The sequence below is a fragment of the Amblyraja radiata genome, chromosome 14, assembly GCF_010909765.2.
Source record: "Amblyraja radiata isolate CabotCenter1 chromosome 14, sAmbRad1.1.pri, whole genome shotgun sequence".
Lineage (NCBI taxonomy): Eukaryota > Metazoa > Chordata > Chondrichthyes > Rajiformes > Rajidae > Amblyraja > Amblyraja radiata.
Window position 1 is genome coordinate 18,731,890 of NC_045969.1, and position 19,047 is coordinate 18,750,936.

Sequence of the window (19,047 nt, forward strand, 5' to 3'; positions counted from 1 at the left end):
CACGGTGCCTCAGGAAGGCCGTCAGCATCCATAAAGACTCATCACACCCCTGTGACGGACTGTTTGAACTACTTCCCTCCGGCAAACGTTACAAGGCCTTCTACGCCCGAACCTCCAGACTCAGAAACAGCATTATTCCAAGAGCTATAGCGGCTCTGAACCAGCCCTGCTGAGTGCCCCCCACCCCCCCTGGACTGTCACCCTCGGATGGTCACGACACACAGATTTATTTATTTTACTTTTCTTTTTCATCGGTTGGAGCTGCATACTAAATCTCGTTGCACTGACGTGCAATGACAATAAAAGATATTATTATTATTATTCATGCATGGTGGAGGTATAATGTAGTCATAGATACAGTGTGAAAACAGGCCCTTCGGTGCAACTTGCCCACACCCGCCAACATGTCCCAGCTACGCCACCTGCTTTTGGTCCATACCTCCAAACCTGTCCTATCCATGTTATCAGTCTAACTTTTTCTTAAATGTTGGGATGGTCCCTGCCTCAACTACCTCCTCTGGCAGCTTCTTCCATACACCCATCACCCTTTGTGTGGATAAAGTTACCCCTTAAAAAGTTACCTCTTAAAAATAACATACAAAAAACATTGAAATCATACTTCTACAGTGCACTAAAAAATGATTTTAATACATCAAATTTCAAAATGTTCCTACCCTGGGAGGGGGGACACCCTTCTTCCACACCCTCTCCCCACCCGGTACCCCCCAAGGCCAGTGATCAGTGATCGGACGGCCTCCCCCCTTTCAAAAACGCCCCAATCCAATTTAAAGCATATATATTGCATTCAAGTGTAAGTTAAAAGACTCGCTACAGTATGCACCATATTGCACAATTTCAAGCTGAAAATGCAAATGTTCCGTACCAATGGGAGGGAGACACCCTTCTCTCTCGCTCCTTTCTTAAAAAGTGGAGTTACATTGGCTACCCTCCAGTCCACAGAAACTGATGCAGAGTTGAGCGAACATTGGAAAATGCTCAACAAATGCATCCACAATATCTAGGGCCACCTCAGGTATTCTAGGATGCAGACCATCAGGGCCTGGGGATTTATCTGCCTTCAGTCCCAACAGTTTGCCTAACACCATTTTCTGACTAATGTGGATTCCCTTCAGTTCCTCTCCCAATCCTCTGGTTTGCCACTTCTTCTGGCCAATTTATATGCCTCTTCCTTGGCTTTAACGCTATCCTTAACTTCCCCCGACAGCCATGGTTGAGCCGCCTTCCCAGCATGTTTCTACTTTGAAGGCAATTACCCGAAATTCTGGTTGTCTCCGGGTAATTGTAGGGAAATGAAATAGTATCGGGAAATTTCCCGGCCTGGTAAGTCTTCCCCAACTGCGCATGCGCGCCTGCCGCCACAACTGCGCACGCGCGGGGAGAAGCGAAGGGGTCCAATCAAGCCCGCAGAATGATTTGCGGAAAAAAAGTATGTACCTGCTGCGCAGTTGGGGGAGGCCCGTCAGCCCCGTCACAATTGAAAATGGCGTCGGTGACGTAGTCTCCCCGCGCGTGCAGTTGGAGAAGGCTTATCAGGCCAGGAAATACCATGAAATTCCAGGTAATTTGGAATTCTATTTCAGGAAAAAAAAAAAAATTTGGGTGTGGAAGCAGTGCTTCCCAGTTTTATTTTTTCTCCAAACAGGGATGAACAATTTCTGGAGTTCATCCATGCGGTCTTTAAATCTTCGCCATTGCATCTCCACTGTCAACCCTTTAAGTATAATTTGCCCGTCTATCCTAGCCAATTCCCGTCTCATACCTTCAAAGTATTCAAGTTCAGGACCCTAGTCTCTGAATTAACCATGTCACTCTCTATCCTAATGCAGAATTCCACCACATTATGGTCACAGTTCCTAAGGGGCCTTGCACAACAAGATCGCTAACTAATCCTTCCTCATTCCATAATATCCAGTCTAGGATGGCCTGTCCTTTAGTCGGTTCCTCTACATATTAGTTTAAAAACCCATCCCGTATACATTCCAGGAAATCCTCCTCCTCAGCACTGTTACCAATTTGGTTGGCCCAATCTATATGTAGATTAACGTCACCCATTATAACCATGGTCAGAATGGTGCCATGCTGCAGTTCTAAATACGAGCTTTCCACCTCTTAACCAATTTTGTGTTACCATTCATCCAGGTTATTGAATTTTACTCTGTAGCCTTTTGAGGGATTTTGGCAAGTATCTAAAAATATCCATATGCACATCAACTGCAAACTCTTCAACAATCTTATTTGTTTTATTCTAAAGCAAATCAGATTAAGCATTAAGATTAATTCACTGATGGTTCACAAAACAATGAAATCCCCTTAACCCCTACAAGAGATAACCATAAAAGCCAGACTTCTAAGGCTTTCCATCAGCATCATGAATGGCATGCAGTTTGAGCAAGCGTTTATTTTCAAATGACTTTTCCTCAATATTTTGACAACTTGAACCATTTTCCATTCATCAACACCCCCGTGTTTCACACTTCAACATACCAATACAGCTAGAAATGATTAGTGAAAAGGAGTAAAGAGGTAGTAAGGTTTTACTGCCAGCTATTCCAAGCCTTCCAGTAAGTTTGCAAATGACTTTCAGCTACATTAAGACCATTTTCCCTTTTAAATGTGTGAATATATTAAGATATCCAAATTAATACCACCCATTAAGTTATTCACAATTCCAAAGATGTACTCAATTTGACTTTTGATTGAATCAGCAAGACCAAAAACACCACTGGATGTAATTCAGGCTTTATTTTACATTTCAATGTAGATTATTTTAGCGTTTTCCACCAACACGTGGAGCCTGTGATTTCATTGGCTTCGCAAATTTCTGCTTCGGTGCCGTTTTCTGCGCAGCCTAGAAATAAACGAAAAAGTTGTGAAATGGATAGTGCTTCAAGGATTTATATTAAAATATTCACAGTACAGCATCTAGACATTCACCTAAAGAATCGTGGATTCATAGAAATTTATTTGCAATCCCATCAACTTCGGAGATCACATTCTTCTAGTTTTTGCAGTGATCCTTACCTTCTGAACCATGTCCCTTTTCTACCCACTCTGGGAAAGTTTTATTTATTAGTACAGGCCCACATCTGATTTTCCAGCAATCGATGTTCAGCCGCCTCCTTTAATCCGGATAAAATCACAAGAGTGCACTTGAAATTCCCCTGGAAGTTACACGAAAATGTGGCGCCTAGACCGTCTAAGGCGGCAGATCTCAACATCATCAGGACCTCCGTGCCGATCAACAGGTCTAATTTGCACCCTGCGGCCAAGGCTCTTAAACCACGTCTTGGCTTTAGCGGGCAGATCCATTCCCACAGCCAACTTCCACGGCCGATCAGTGGGCCAAATTTGCCTCCTCCAACTGGAGCTGGCAGATTGGTTCTCACTGCTGACTTCGCAGACCTTGGTCCCTCAGCGGCCTATGCAGACCGTTCCGGTACCATGGAACTCCTCTCGGAGTCCATTACCTCTGTTGGTCCGGCAAAACGGATAACCCAGAAAGACCCTGAAACCACAGATGCTGGAAAAATGGTGGTGGATCTGTAATTATATTTCGTAGGTCGGTTATGCAAGTGAAATCATCTTTCACTTTCTCCAGTCCTAATTTTCTAATTTAAGAATAAACAATTCTATATTGTGTAACAAATCAAATTTTATTTTGGGAAAATAAATCCCGAATTTTTGCATTTTTAAATCATCTTTGTTTCTATCTTTGGTATACTTTTGATGCATTTGTAATCTTAGATTTTCATTCTTCATACAAAAATATTTTTATACAACTGTGTGATCGTAATCACAACGCTTAATTATATTGAAACACGTTTATCAATTATATAGCCATTCTCCCATATTAATGTTGTCCTGTATTTTATTATATTACTGGCACTTCCACAATTCAAAACAAAAGGATTTCACTACCTTGGTTGTAGGTGCGCTAACTTTCTTTGTTGCAGCTTTGGCTTTCTTGGCTTCCTTGGCAGCTCTGTTTTATAAAAAGCAAGGGTAAGCTTTGTTAATGCTTCACACTTAATTTCTCCCAATTCCTGCCTGTCAAAATTTATCTCATCGTTCTTCCTCTACCCACTATTTAGGCTCTGATCAAAAATGTTCAACCTGAAACATTTGCCTCTCATTCTTCATGGATGCTGCGTGATTTTGAGTATTTCCAGCATTTTCTATTTCAAGCACATGCAATAATCTTCTTTTAGATCAATGCTTAATTTACTGACACCTCTTCCAGGAATATTCAGTTTGAAGACTTGATCATTTGGTTGTCCGCCTTCATGATTCCCTACTCACCTTCAGTTTGCTACCGGCATATTATTACTTCTCAGCAATCAGAAGCTGAAATTCAATTTGTTAGGTCTCCAACCCACCCTTGATCCCATATCTCAAAAGGTATTCTGCAGCTAAATGTTGCTCAGCACACCCTTAGATCTATGCTCGTGTCTTTCACCATTTCATAGATGTAGTACATTATTCAGCAGCCTCAAGACATCTCAAAAGTGTCATTGCCGGAAATTCCACGTCCTCGTCTTACCATATAACTTTAAAAAAAAAAAAAATCATAAACAAGTGACCAGGATTTTACAGCTATTCAGGTTACAGAATTCACAAATCACCACCTAAAAATGTGACATATGAAATAACATTTGCTCAGCTTTTTGTGATGCATGGATATGGATAACTGTGATAATGCCCATATTCTGGGAACAAGTACGCCTGTTTGATGTGAAGGGGGGGAATTTTAGGGCAAAGCAATGCACGAACTTTGCACGTCCGTTCATCCTTTCTATCCTGCCTTGTCCTTGCGTTTCAGAATCTGAAAGAATAATCTGTTTTAACTTTATTCGCCTATACCCTTCCGCTATGCATTGAACTCAAAGTTCTCAGTTCTTTGGCCACATGATCCCCTTTAAAACCCTAGCCATTTATTTTTATCTCATTTCATTTGGACTTCTCACTTTTAGTCTCTCTACATCATTTCAATGCAATCTACTGGCATGACATTGCTTGTGCAACTTAATAGAATCTCTTTACTTCATTTTGGCAGGCTAAAGATGTTTAATGGTATTCTAATTCTAATGCAAATGTATAATAAAACTGTCCATGGACATTGCCCCAAAATACATTCAGTTCATACCTGATTGCTTGTTCTCGTTGAGCCTTGCGCACTTCTGGCTTCTGATTCCTCTTAGCCATAATCTCAGCCAGAGAGGCACCAGTGATAGCTCTTTGGAACTTCACTGCGCGACGGGAGCGCTTTTTTTGAATCTCTTCCTGAGGTGGGTTTGGGGAGGGAATGAGAAGATAAAGACTCTATTGTTATATCATTTTAATCCTCATTCAAATTCTTAATTGAATCATTCCAGTTGCAAGCAATATTGGCCCTGATACACTTTATATTTTAGAATTTTTTTGAAATTGCCTTTTAGTTAAGATGTTACAGGAACACATGATGTCACTTAACAATCAACCCCCAAATCACCTCAAAATTCATAAACAGTGGAATAAAACCAAAGAATAATTTGAAGGACCTGGCATGATTTTACAAGGCACTGAATCAGCCATTCCATATGTGTGGTATAATCACAAAGTTACCAAAGAAGGGTGCTTCTTTATATTTTTGCTATGGGAGTGAGAAAGATATTGGACCAAACTACTACCACTCTGGTTATGTAAACAATGCAAAAACTTAGCGGATTACAAACGTAAAATTCAACTATACAAATGTGGAGGTGGTACTTTTGTATAACACCAGAAATAATTGGCACATTCGAATTCACAAATCTCAACCAAACAATAATAGACGTAGTTTTACTACGATGGTTAGTGTGTGTGGGGGCGGTTAGTGTGTGTGTGACGCCACAGGCCCCCCCGCCCCGCAACCGCGCGTTGAGGGGACGCGACCCAACGGGTCCCACTTGGTCTAGTAACTATTAAAAGTCTGATCTTGGATGTGGATTTGTGTGTTTATTTGTTTGTGTGTGATCACCTTCTCAAAAAAACAACGCACGAACGGTAAAATTTAACATATTCCGATAGATTTTTTCTGTGAAGTCAAAAATCATCTTATCTCAAAATTTCATGCTTTATTTCTCGAGATTAATGAAAATGTTCAAAAATCTCAAAAAACGTTTCGCTTATTCCCTGTGCTTACAGCTGTGATGTCACAATGGGATTGTAGCCCTGCTCGCAACATTGTTGCTATCCAAGTACACAGAGTCCTGCTAGCCCTAGCAAGTGCAAATATATATTTTTTAAGTCACAGTACACTGAGCTGCTTGCTAGCAGGTGCAATCGCATTTTTTTTAAAGTTTAAAAATGAGGGAGGGCGAATAAGGCGAAATGAGCAGCCCCTGTCCAGTTGTCGGCAATGGGTGAGTGGTGACATATTGCGTTGGGGGAACGGGTTGTGTTGGAGAAACGGGTGAGTGGTGGAATATTGCCTCCAGTTTAAATTCCATTTGGAATATTTTGGAGGACCAAGAAACCAAGAACGGGTTGCGTTGGGGGACCAGGCCTCCCGTGGGGGCTTTGGGTGAGTGCTGGAATATTGCGTTGGGGAACCAGGCCTCCCGTGTGACAGAGTTATTAATCAAAATGTTCACTAAATCTAAAAAAGCTTGGAAAAAAAAGGGCTGATAATGTCACAATGGAATGGATCTGTGTGCGACGAGTAACGTCCCTCCCTACCTCCTGGCGTTATTTAAAAGATTCAGCCCTCTCATCCCCCACCTCTCCCTCCTCCCCCCCCCTCCCTCCTCCACCCCATTATTCAAGACGCTCGGGGGTCGCTTTCTCTCTGGGATCGCTGTCTCTTGGCTCCTCTCCCCCCTCCTCTCTCTCTCCCCATTTCTCTCAGTCTCTCTCTCTATACCCCCCCCCCCCCCCTCCCTCTAGACACGCCTGCGAGTTGGGGGCTATGCGCGAGTGATCCCGTAAAAGGAGCGAATGAATAATATTAAATAATATCAAGGGGGGTGGTTAGTGTGTGTATGTGACGCCGGAGGCCGCCACCCCCCCCCCCCCCCCTCGCAACCGTTGAGGGGACGGGACCCAACGTGTCCCACTTGGTCTAGTATTCCTCTAAACCTTTCCTATCCAAACTTTTAAATGATGTTATACCATCTGCCTCAATGACCTCCTCTGGCAGCTCATTCCATGTATCCACCACCCTCTGAGTAAAATGTTACCTCTTAGGTTCCTATTTTTCCCCCCTCACCTTAAACCTAGTCCTCTGGTACTTGCTTCCCCTACCCCATCACATCTTATATATTTTGAATATATTTTAAAATCGTAGTTTATAAAATAAAGACATCTAAATTAAATCTACAAAAAATGCCACGAGATATTCACTATCAACAAAGTTCACTTACAGATTGGCCCTTTTTGTGTTTGCGCCTGTACAATACAGTCCAGTTGATTTGTCGAGGGTTCCTCTTGGAAAGAAATGCAGATTCGCATTTTGAATTCAGAAACTGGAAAACCTAAAATGAATTGGAAAAACAACACTATAGAACTTGCACAGATGCATCCAATTAAGCTGGTAGTTCATTTTTTTCAGCAATGTATATGTGCCCAAGAGTGAAGTCTCAAACTGCTTTTATTTGTATAACCCAGAGCTGCCAAGTTTTGTCAATTTCAGTATTCTAGTACCTGAAAATCATTATTTTGCTGAGGAAATCAGTATTTTTACATGGTGCCATTTTGCAGAAAAAAAGTTTTTTATGTGAAGTCATACTCATGTAAGAGTACAAGTATGCATAAAGGGCCTGTCCCACGAGCATGCGGTAAGCGTGACTCAACCGGAAGCGTGGGCCGCGCGGAGGTCGAGTGATCCTCGTACAGGGCCTGTCCCACCAGCATGCAACTGCATGCAGCGAGCGCAACCAAACTGGAAGTCGTGAGGAGGTCGAGTGATCCCGTACAAGTTGACGTGAAGTTCGAGCGAAGTCCGCGGGAAATTCGTCAAGACGCTGCGCACGCCCGTCGAGGCGGTGCTTACGGCCTCAATGCGGCTGCAACCCGGCAGACCATTGCCGCGCGGAATTTTGGACAGTGTTAGTTTTTCGGAGCCCCGCGATGTCGGGACCAGCTCCGCAGAACTCCATACGGCTCCGGCGATCGAAGTGGGACCGGCCCCGCGAGGCCTTTACGGCTCAAGCGACATTAGGTCGCGCTTGCCACGTGCAGTCGCATGCTCGTGGGACAGGCCCTTAACCTTGCTACCAATTGACATGTCTTCTACGCACCTTACTTGACAGTGCATTCATTGCCATGTCTTTGTATACTTCTGTTTGAACGGCTGCTTCATGCTTTTAGCACCAGATGATGTAGAAGCCATTTTGGAAGCCTCCTTCTCCCTCCCTCCTTCCTCTCTTTCCCTCCCTCATTCTTTCTCCCTCCCTCTCTCCTTCCCTTTTTTTCTCCCTTCCTCCCTCTCACCCCCTCTCTTTCTTCCTCCCTCCACGAACAGTCTGTGACCCATAGTGCTGTGGCCATTACGTTATGTGTAAAGGCAATAGCGCTCCAGCTGGTAGCGCTATAATTAGAACCCATAGCGCCGTTTGTTTAAATTCCCACCCGCTAAACTGACAGCGCTGTTTAAACCTGTAGCGGGACAGGCAGATCAAAGCTTTAAAAAATAATCATCCAGATCTTGAAATTTAAAATACTAATAGATTTAATCTGCTATAATTTTTAGAGGTACAGTATGACTTTTTATATTCTTGCATTTTATAAGCAGCAAGATGAAACAGGAAGTCGGGCCAATTTAAAAAAAAATCCGTATTTTACAAAGCAAATCCGTATTCTTATCGCATTTCCGTACAAAACACGGAAAATCCGTACTACTTGGCAGCTCTGATAACCCTTTTAACATAGCAAAATAATGATCACAGCTCTGACAGGTGGTTGAAGGAAAAGTTGGTATTGAGCCACTTTAAGAAAATATGAGATAAGTTGAGAGACTTGATCACTGAAAGCAGATTTTGAACATCTTGATGGGAGACTTGGGGCCCAGGCAGCCGAATAACAACCACTAATTTAAAACCCCCCTAATCTGCAAATGTTGAGGACACCACAATTGGTCAAGCGCATATCCGAACAGGTGGACTGGAAATATCTAACTCAATAGCAAAGAGGCTATCGAGGAATTTATAAACAAGGATAAGAATGAAAAAAAACCCAATAAATTGCTTAAAGCATGATCCAATATTGTCAGCAAACACAAGGTTGTGAGTGAATAATAATAATAACAAGAATTGGGATATGAGTGCCAGAATCTTGGTTGGCTTCAATTTCAAAGAACAGAATGAGGAAGGCCAGTCAGGAGTTCTCCAATAATCCAATCTTAAAGTAAATAATTGACATGGATGTGTATTACGTGAGCTGAGCCTAACTAAGCCCGAGTGATCTAAAGGAAGTGGAAATAGACATAAATAAGCATGAACAGAAAGCCCAAAACGAGGATCAAATTTGTCAGGTCAACAAACATTATTTTAATACCCGATTTCCAAGATAAAATTGTACTAATACACAGTCATTTGTGACAACGGCTCACTTAGTTTGATGCAACTTGCCCATACATTTGAAACCCTTAACTTTCTTTCAAGTTCATTTCTTAGTTACTTGCTGTCCATTCTTTTCTGGAGCCCTAAAGAATTGTGAACAATTACAGATGATTTCTTGGTCACTCACTAGATATCCACACACTTCAGGTATTCTGCTTTTTCACCAGTTTACTGACCAATAGGTGGCAAACTTGGAAAGACTGAGGAGTTTTGGTATGTCAACAAATACTCTCTTGAACTTCTACAGGCTATGGTGGAGAGCACATATGCTAGTTACATCACGTCCTGGTTCTGCAAATCGAACGCCCAGGAACATAGATTACAAAACGTGGCAGACATTACACGTACTGACCACCCCATATATAGGAGCACTGCCTCAAAAAGGCAGCTAACTTTATCAAGGAGCCACGGCACCCTGGCCATGTTCTCATTTCACTCCTGCCATGGGGCAGGTGGTGTAGGAATCTAAAAACAGATCTTCAGGTTCATGAACAGCTTCTTCTCAACAACCATCAGGCAATCGATCACTATATATATATACATCAACTAAACTCTGAACTACAAAAGGAGGGTCTGAAGAATGTTCTGGCCCACTTATCCATTTTCTCCAGAGATGCTGCCTGACCTGCCAAGTTACTCCAGCGTTTATTGTCTAACCAGTATCAGTAGTTCTTTCTTATTATCCAAAGTACAAACTGGGGCCTTGGTTGCTCTCAGGACATCGGGCTTCTGTTTTGAATTAATATTGCTTTTTTTTTTTTTAATTATTGAATTTATGTTTGTTTTATGCTACCTATTGAGCACTATGTTTACAGACATGTTATACTGCAAGTACAAATTTCATTGTTTTGGTACATATGACAATTAAACATTCTGGACCCTTCCTAGTCAGAGATGTGTGGGCAATAACCCCCAGGCAACAGTACAGAAAAGGGATTAAATCTAAATCTTGTATGCTAGAGTATGACAGACTATGCCTTTAATGGTCAAGGTTTCAATGAAACAATGTCTTTAATGAAACATGGTTTCCATAAACATTAACAAGACTTTGTTTCGATCAAAATATTCAGGAAATATCTACAATTTCTATCTCAAAAACAGGATTTAGTCTGGAAAAGGGTTCTGACCCAAAACATCACCTGTCCAATCTCTCCACAGATGCTACCTGACCTAACTCAGTTCTCCCCAGACTTTTGTTTTTTGCTCAATATGCCAGCATCTGTAGTTTCCTGTATCTACAAGAATACTTGATGTATTGGCATTCTTGTTGTAAGTAAAAATGAACTCTTGCAATCGAGAAAAGATCCAGGTAAACTCATTGGAAGATCAAGACCTCAAATGATTACTATGCAGATAGAGAATATGCACTCAAAAGTTACTTCAAAGTGAGGTGTTTATACGAACCGTGTTTATACGAACCTCCTGTTATGGGTTTTGTGTTTGACTGGGAAACTCTAAATGGTTGTTTTCCACTGAAATGTACCGTATTGGTAAATAGCCATTTAAAATTTCCCAGTCAAACACAAAACAACATAACAGGACGTCTGAAGTAACTTTTGATAAATTAGTAAGTCTACAGCCAAGTGATACGTTGATGGGTTAGGAGGCTGAACTGGACATATGCCCACCAACTTGACGTTAAGAGACTAGTCTACCCAGATGTCAACTTATAATGAAACGTACTCATGGGAACGCTCGATAATAGCCACGGGTCAACTACTGCCCAGACTACAACAGGAAGTGCCCTTTGGTATACGGCAGAGCTTCTAAACCTATTCAGTTCATTGTATTTAGAGCTTTTTCTTTACCTTCCCATCAATTCTGGCATAGCGCTTCCCGTGACCGGGGTAGATCTTATACCCACTAAAACTGCACAGTTCGACCCTGGGGAAACAAATAAAATGTCACCATCGTTGAACGCGCGTAGTCGATTACAAAATATAATCGAAGGTACAATAATTTCGCCATTAAAACAGCGGATGGAAACAGATTAAAATTCTGCCGAAAACTCACTTCATGTCGACAACTAAAATGGCAGCGCGGAGAGAGAGAGGGGGATTGTGGGCGCGCCGCTGTGAAGATATATAAAACAATAAAACAAATTATGCGTTGAATTTTGAATATAGTTAGATATTTTGGAATAAATAGTTCGGTTCCACTCTATGAAAAACGAAGAAGAGTTTTGCTGAAGTAATTAAAGTAACCAATGAGCTGATGCAGCGGTTGCTTGGCTTTCACCAAGCGGGAAGTTGTTGCGCGATGGCGGCGGGGCGGGTGGAAGCTGCTGAGATGACAGTTAAAGCGGCTGAAAGTAAGTGCTTGTTTCAAGCCTAACGGGTGCATTGCGTGTTTTATATTACGTTTACAAAAAAATATTATGCACAACAGCATAATCTGTTACTAAAATCAATGTAGTGGGAGGATAACGGCGATGCATTCTTTACCGGCCTGGTTTAATGTGCGCTAACTTCTATCCGTTGTAGTCTGTGCATTGTAGTTCTCCATCCATCCAATTAGCCTGAAGTAAAGGGGATGGTCAGTACTTTACAACTACAACTACCAGAAAACACCATGCACAATACCAAAGCCACCAATACAAACTACGACTCCTTTGATAATACAAACAACGACTCCTTTGATAATTTCTTTTTAGGCAACGTTGCACGATTCCCAAGTTTCCCCATTCCTTATTAATATTCGCGTTTATAACATGTGTAATGTAAATCAAAAACAAATTGCAGAAGTAAAAATAGAAAAGACTGGAAACATCAGCAGCTCGGGTGTCTGTAGAAAAAAGAACGGCGTTAATGTTTCGTATCTGAGACCCTTCGTCGGAATTAGTGAACAGAAACGTTGACTATTTTTCTATTTCTACAAACGCCGTGTGTCTTTCCACCAGCTAAGAACACCCAGCCAGCATGTCCTTTTAAAAAAAAGGTTCAAAATCTGCACTTTTTCCATGTCAGATTTTGAAAAAGAAAATAAACTACCGATGTTGGAAGTCCGAAATAAAACAGAAATTGCTGGGTATATTCAGCAGGTCGGTGACATCTATGAAAAGATAAATTGGGCAAAAAAACAAAGTTGGAGGGGGAGGGGTAGGAACGGGGGCAGGGGTAAAGGGGGGGGGATGTGGGTGTGGGGAGGAAGGGGGTGTGTGGGGAGGAAGGGGGTGTGTGGGGAGGAAGGGGGTGTGTGGGGAGGAAGGGGGTGTGGGGATGGGCGAGAGTGTGGGGGAGGAGAGACTCCACTCAGCGGCCACCGGCCGCGGCACCACACAGCGACTTTCCCGACACCACACAGCGACTTTCCCGACTACACTCTTGCGGACTCAATCAGCACTTGTTTACTCAGCCCCGCCTCCGGGGCTTTATTCTCCAGCGGGTGCTGGAAGAGGCGTTACCTTCATGGTGACTGACAGGCGAGAAGACCAATCTGCTGATCGCACGATTTTTTAAACCTTCATAACTTTTGTAATCATCCACTGATCGGAACAAAACTTGGTGCGCTTGGAGGAGAGGAGAACGGTGGGTAAGGTGGCGGAAAATCCTAGCGATAAAGGGTATTGTTTTTGCGCAATTTTTTAAAAAAAAAGCAAAAAGTGGTCAAGATGAGAGTTTTATTAATAGTATAGATAATGTCAGATTGAGTTATGATTTCAAGTTCCTGAAATTAGATTTGAATGCCCTACATGAATGAGACACTCCCACCAACATGATATTGTATTTGAGTTGGATCAAGAGCGTTTTATTGTCATATGTCCCAAAACAGAACAATGCAATTCTTACTTGCCGCAGCACAATATATATGTACACATAGTACTCTGTAAACACCATATCAAACAATAATAACATTCTATATCTATATATACCAATAATAGTGCAATAACAAAAACAATGCTCAAGTCAATGTAGTTTGGACATTATGGTGTTTAATAGTCTGATGGTTGTAGGGAAGAAGCTGCTCCTGAACCTGGATGTTACAGTTTTCAGGCTCCTATACCTTCTTCCCAAAGGCACGAGTTAAGTGAGAGTATGACCAGGGTAGTGTGGATCTCTGATGATGCTGGCTGCCTTTTTTAGGCAGCGATCCCTTTTATACGATACGATACAATAGAACTTTATTCATTTCTGGAGGGAAATTGGTCTGCCAACCGGCACAACACACAAGGTACACGAAAACTTGAAATTATAATTAAATTAAAAGTGAAAACAAAAAGAAAAAGACAAGCGACTGTTGGCTGGCTGCTGTGTGCACAGCCTTAACCGGAGCGAACAAACAAACGAATGCAGGCTTAATCTCTGGGCAGAGGAATCTAAAACTAGAGTGCCCACCCCCCTCCCCCACACCGGGTCCCCCTTTGTTCTCCCACTGTCCCTCACAACGGTCCCCCCACGCCGAGTCCTCCATTTTGTTCTTCACAGTGTGGCGGCTTTCCCACACCAGGTCCTTCATTGTTCTTCACAGCTGTCCCCCGGTGCTGGGTCCCCATTGCTCTTCACGGCAGTCCCCCCCCACGCTAGGTCCACATTGTCCTAGCATGGGGGGGGGGGGACTGCCGTGAAGAGCATTTCCCTCCCCCCTCATGCTCATCAACCACTGATCGCGGGTCGATCACGAGGCCCCACCGCCATCAAGGCTCCCATTGCCGTCGAGGCTCAGGCTGCCGCCGTGGCACCCGCTGCCGCCGCCACTGAGGTTCCTACCACCGCCGCTGTGGCTCCTTCGGCCCAGGCAGGCCTCGCCGCCCGGCTTCACCACAGTCCCCTAGGAGGCCTGCGGGGTGAGTCGAGACTACCACGGCGCGTTTCGGTCGGCAGCGGGGTTAATCGGCGGGGGGATTAGTACCTATGATGATCTTCATTCCTACGCGTTCAAGTTGCTGAACCAGGCGGTGATGCATCCAGTCAATATGCTCTTTTTTGTACACCTGTAGTAGTTCAAAAGGTATGTTGACATACAGAATCTCCTCAATATTCCAAGGAAGTAGAGACATTAATGGGGTTTCTTTATGATTGCGTCAAAGTCAAAGTCGCCTTTATTGTCATTCAGACCTTTCGGTCTGAACGAAATTTCGTTGCCTTGCAGTCATACATATAATAAAAATGACAAAAACACACAATAAACACAAATTTAACATCCACCACAGTGAGTTCACCAGGCACCTCCTCACTGTGATGGAAGGCAAAAATCTTAAAGTCCTTGTCTCTTCCCTCCTTGTTCTCCCTCTGTTCCGAGGCGACCTGTGAGCTCCCGACGTTGTCGTCCACGTTGTGGCCAATCCGCCGAGGTCAGGTCGCCGCTGCCGCCGGAACGCCACAGCTCCGTTGTCGGGTCGCCGCTGCCGCCGGAACGCCACAGCTCCGTTGTCGGGTCGCCGCTGCCGCCGGAACGCCACAGCTCCGTTGTCGGGTCGCCGCTGCCGCCGGAACGCCACAGCTCCGTTGTCGGGTCGCCACTGCCGCCGGAACGCCACAGCTCCGTTGTCGGGTCGCCACTGCCGCCGGAACGCCACTGCTCCGTTGTCGGGTCGCTGCTGCCGCCGGAACGCCACAGCTCCGTTGTCGGGTCGCCGCTACCGCCAGAACGCCACAGCTCCGTTGTCGGGTCGCCGCTGCCACCGGAACGCCACTGCTCCGTTGTCGGGTCGCCGCTGCCACTGCCGTCTGGATCTGTTATTTACATAGAAACATAGAAAATAGGTGCAGAAGGAGGCCATTCAACCCTTCGAGCCAGCACCGCCATTCATTGTGATCATGGCTGATCGCCCCCAATCAATAACCCGCGCCTGCCTTCTCCCCATATCCCTTGATTCCACTAGCCCCTAGAGCTCTATCTAACTCTCTTAAATCCATCCAGTGACTTGGCCTCCACTGCCCTCTGTGGCAGGGAATTCCACAAATTCCCAACTCTCTGGGTGAAAACGTTTTTTCTCACCTCAGTCTTAAATGGCCTCCCCTTTATTCTAAGACTGTGCCCCCTGGTTCTGGACTCGCCCAACATTGGGAACATTTTTGCTGCATCTAGCTTGTCCAGTCCTTTTATAATTTTATATGTTTTATAAGATCATCCTTCTAAACTCCAGCGAATACAAGCCTAGTCTTTTCAATCTTTCCTCATATGACAATCCCGCCATCCCAGGGATCAATCTTGTGAACGTGCGCTGCACTGCCCTGCCTCAATCACAAGGATGTCCTTCCTCAAATTAGGAGACCAAAACTGTACGCAATACTCCAGATGTGGTCTTACCAGAGCCCTATACAACTGCAGAAGAACCACTCTACTCCTAGACTGAAATCCTCTTGTCAGTGTTAAACTGAGTTATTTTGTCAGTCCAATTCAAGAAAACCTGATTCAAACCATTGCTGCTAAAATCAATTCTTTATTCTGACAGCGCTGGATAATTCTTTAAACCTTCCAACACAGAGCTAGAAACTCTGGGGCAGGTTGAAAGAACTACTGACTTTGGTACAAACGTAACACATTATATAGGTATTAGACAATTATGGTACAGAAGGAGTGGCAAACTATTAACCAATCATTATGATTTACCATACATTTAGCGTATTTGCATTAACCAATCAATTAAATCCTTCCCAGTGATTGACAACACGTATAGTCACACGATGTACTTTATTGCTGATTGTCTGCTGTAACTGCATGAGATATTTGCATTGTATTTGCATTGCAGATGATGGTTAATACACAAAAAGATACAAAGTGCTGGAGTAACTCAGCCGTTCAGGCAGCATCTCTGGAGAACATGGATAGGTGACGTTGGGACCCTTCTTTATACTTTTTAGTCTGCTGAGTTACTCCAACATTTTGTGTTTAAAAAAGGCACCGATGCCTTCTTCACCCACCACATGGTCTGGTTGAAGCGGCTGTTGTTGCGACTCACGTTGTAGTCCATGGTCAGCTCTTTCCTCAGGCCACCGTCATCAACAGGACTGGCTCGGTCACCATGGGGTTCCATCCTCTCTCACCAGGTAAACGTGCGTGTGCTGTTAGAGGCAGTGGCCTGTAGAAAGCACTGTCCTCAGGGGCTACAACATGTTGCAACAGCAGCCGTGTCACCGGACCGTGCAGTGGGTGAGGAAGGCCTCGCTGATGCACCATGTGAGTCGGGTGGTGTCGGTAGCTACAGCTGCAAGCGGAGGGAAGGCGGTGCAAGCGGGGGGTGGCATGGGCTGGTCCGTCCGCTGTAACCGAAAACCGTTATAAAGGGGTCTGTTAAAATGAGGGTCAACTGTATTGTTAAATTCTGAGAATCGGGTGCTGATTTCAATGTTTGCAATTTATTTTTAAGGTGGTGTGGTTGACGTATCAGAGATGGGATTGCAGCATTTTGATACAGATTCTCTTTGCTCAGCAAATATTTTCACCCTGATTTTGGACAAGAATCAATTAACTAAATTGGAAAATGTGGAGAAATGCAGCAATTTAGTGCAAGTAGGTGGTGTAATGGTAGTTGTTCGTAGTGGAAGATTTAAAAAAGGCATTATCATCAATATGGTTCACAACAATTTAACCAATATTTGGTATTTTTAGCTTGATAATAAATGTATTAAAGTATTAAAAGATCTTTATTCTCAAGCCCCCAACCCACTCTTTGACATTGTTTTCATAACATGCTTTTCTGTAATATGAAATTTCTTAGGAACATAACTATCATGTTATAGCAGAACTAAGTACTAACAGTATAACTATAAGATAATAAAAGTAAATCATCTATTTATGAATGTCTTGTAAGAGTAATTGGATTTCAATACCTAGCAGCTTTGCATTTAAGGTGTTAGCAGATTTATGAAAATATCCCCCTTAACTGTACCCACCACCTGGGTAAGCTGTTGGGTTGAGCGATTGATTTATCGGATAGATGATTTTCAAATTCCATGCAGGTGTAGCATTAAAAAAACAAATGAATTACCTTTACGACACAAAGTACTGGAGTAACACAACGGGTCAAGCAGCATCTTTGGAAAACATAGATAGATGATGCTTCGGGTCCGGACCCTTCTTCAGACTGATCATCACATCTCTCTTCCAGCTTTCTTCCCCCTCCCCTTACAAACAGTAGAAGAAGAATCCCGATCTGAAATGTCACCCATCCATGTTCTCAAGAGATGCAGCTTGACCCACTGGGTTACTCCAGCGCTTTGTGTCCTATTGTGTAAACCAGATTCTACACTTCTTTGTTCTAAATTATTTACTTCTTTCATTTAGTCAAAAATTATTGACTAAAAATTCTGTTATAATATAGTAAATTTAAATAATCTACAAGTAATAAACTAATTGCATTTGTTTGATCCTCCTTGCAGTTATCTGCAGCCAACAATCGTCTAGTCCGGATGATTGGTGTAGCAAAGCTTGTCAATTTGCGAGTTTTAAATTTGCCTAACAACAGCATCGGGAATATTGAAGGCCTCAAGGACCTAATCCATCTAGAATGGCTCAATTTAGCTGGGAACAACATCAAGGTATTTCTCATTTGTTTACTTCAATCTGAGTTACCACTACCCAAAATTAAAATAGCTGCATTTTCAGAATTTATTTTTCTAGTTTCACAATTAAATAAGTGTTAACCATGTCAAATTCATAAGAAAATTATTTATATAAGCAATGTGAAGTAATTCTTTAACTATAATTTTCATGATCTTTCTTGATCTGCTTGTAATGTTAAAGAAATCTACAATCGCTAACTATTGACCCACTTTTCTCAGATCCAATGCATCAAGTTTCTAGATATAGCTGTTTCTCATAACTTTTACAAATATAGTTTTTAACTTCTCTTGGATTCGATAATACAATTGCTAGCTCCGCTTAAGGTAAATAAATGAACAACTGTTTGATGCCATTTCCCCCCCTATAATGCTAATTTAATATGCAAACAATGTGCTTCTATTCCTTTGACCTGATAATTGTAACCAACATCAAACCATATCGTAAGATCTGATTCCCTACTTTCCATTAAGTTCTCCAATCATGGTGGGATCCCATTATGCTAAAAATGTTCATCATTGAACTAGCTGTGATTTTAAACATTACTGGAAATACTCAGCAAGCCAGGCAGCATTCATGGTGAAAGGAAAAACATGAACATTTCATATCAATGAGAGTGGGCTGAGCTTCCAGAATTCACTATCCGTCTCCCACTTTGACCTTCCGTTTGAAGTTCCTGCTCTGTTACTTCCCTGCTCAATGTGGGTTTGAAGAACAACTTATTTTTCATCTAGACACATGGTAGCCTTCTGAACATAGTGTCAAATTCTCTAACTTTAGGTAACTCATTCTCTCTGTCTGTATCAGAACTGGCCTTCTTGTCATAATTTGGTTGTATTTATCCCGTACTATTCTTAGTTAAGTTTAGTTTAGAGATACAGCTCGGAAACAGGCCCTTTGGCCCACCGAGTCCGCTCTGACCAGCGATCCCCGCACACCAACACTATCC

The 19,047-nt window shown here is 43.0% G+C and overlaps 2 protein-coding genes across 2 annotated transcripts in view; one reads left to right on the plus strand and one right to left on the minus strand.

Annotated features, from left to right (window-relative positions):
* Positions 1 to 2,744: 2,744 nt before the first annotated feature.
* On the minus strand, positions 2,745 to 11,727 carry rpl24 (ribosomal protein L24). The gene is made up of 6 exons (XM_033032707.1): positions 11,610 to 11,727; positions 11,405 to 11,480; positions 7,401 to 7,511; positions 5,165 to 5,301; positions 3,940 to 4,003; positions 2,745 to 2,869 (listed from the first exon to the last, which is right to left on the minus strand). The coding sequence occupies exons 1-6, from the start codon at positions 11,612 to 11,614 to the stop codon at positions 2,789 to 2,791; spliced, it is 474 nt and encodes a 157-aa protein (XP_032888598.1). The 5' UTR covers positions 11,615 to 11,727; the 3' UTR covers positions 2,745 to 2,788.
* A 76-nt stretch (positions 11,728 to 11,803) lies between these two features.
* cep97 (centrosomal protein 97) overlaps positions 11,804 to 19,047 on the plus strand; it is a 40,697-nt gene continuing 33,453 nt past the window's right edge. Inside the window, exons 1-3 of the mRNA XM_033032706.1 lie at positions 11,804 to 11,907; positions 16,906 to 17,048; positions 17,918 to 18,076. Coding sequence (XP_032888597.1) covers positions 11,811 to 11,907; positions 16,906 to 17,048; positions 17,918 to 18,076 — 399 coding nt within the window. The 5' untranslated portion in view covers positions 11,804 to 11,810. The remainder of the gene's footprint in view (positions 11,908 to 16,905; positions 17,049 to 17,917; positions 18,077 to 19,047) is intronic.

Bases quoted from the DNA above. Each gene is read 5' to 3' on its own strand.
- rpl24 (XM_033032707.1), bottom strand. The intron at 7,512-11,404 runs GTAAAGAAAAAG...AATTCATTTTAG, and splicing joins ATGCCAGAATTGATGGGAAG to GTTTTCCAGTTTCTGAATTC. The intron at 2,870-3,939 runs GTAGTGAAATCC...GTTTATTTCTAG, and splicing joins TTAGCGCACCTACAACCAAG to GCTGCGCAGAAAACGGCACC.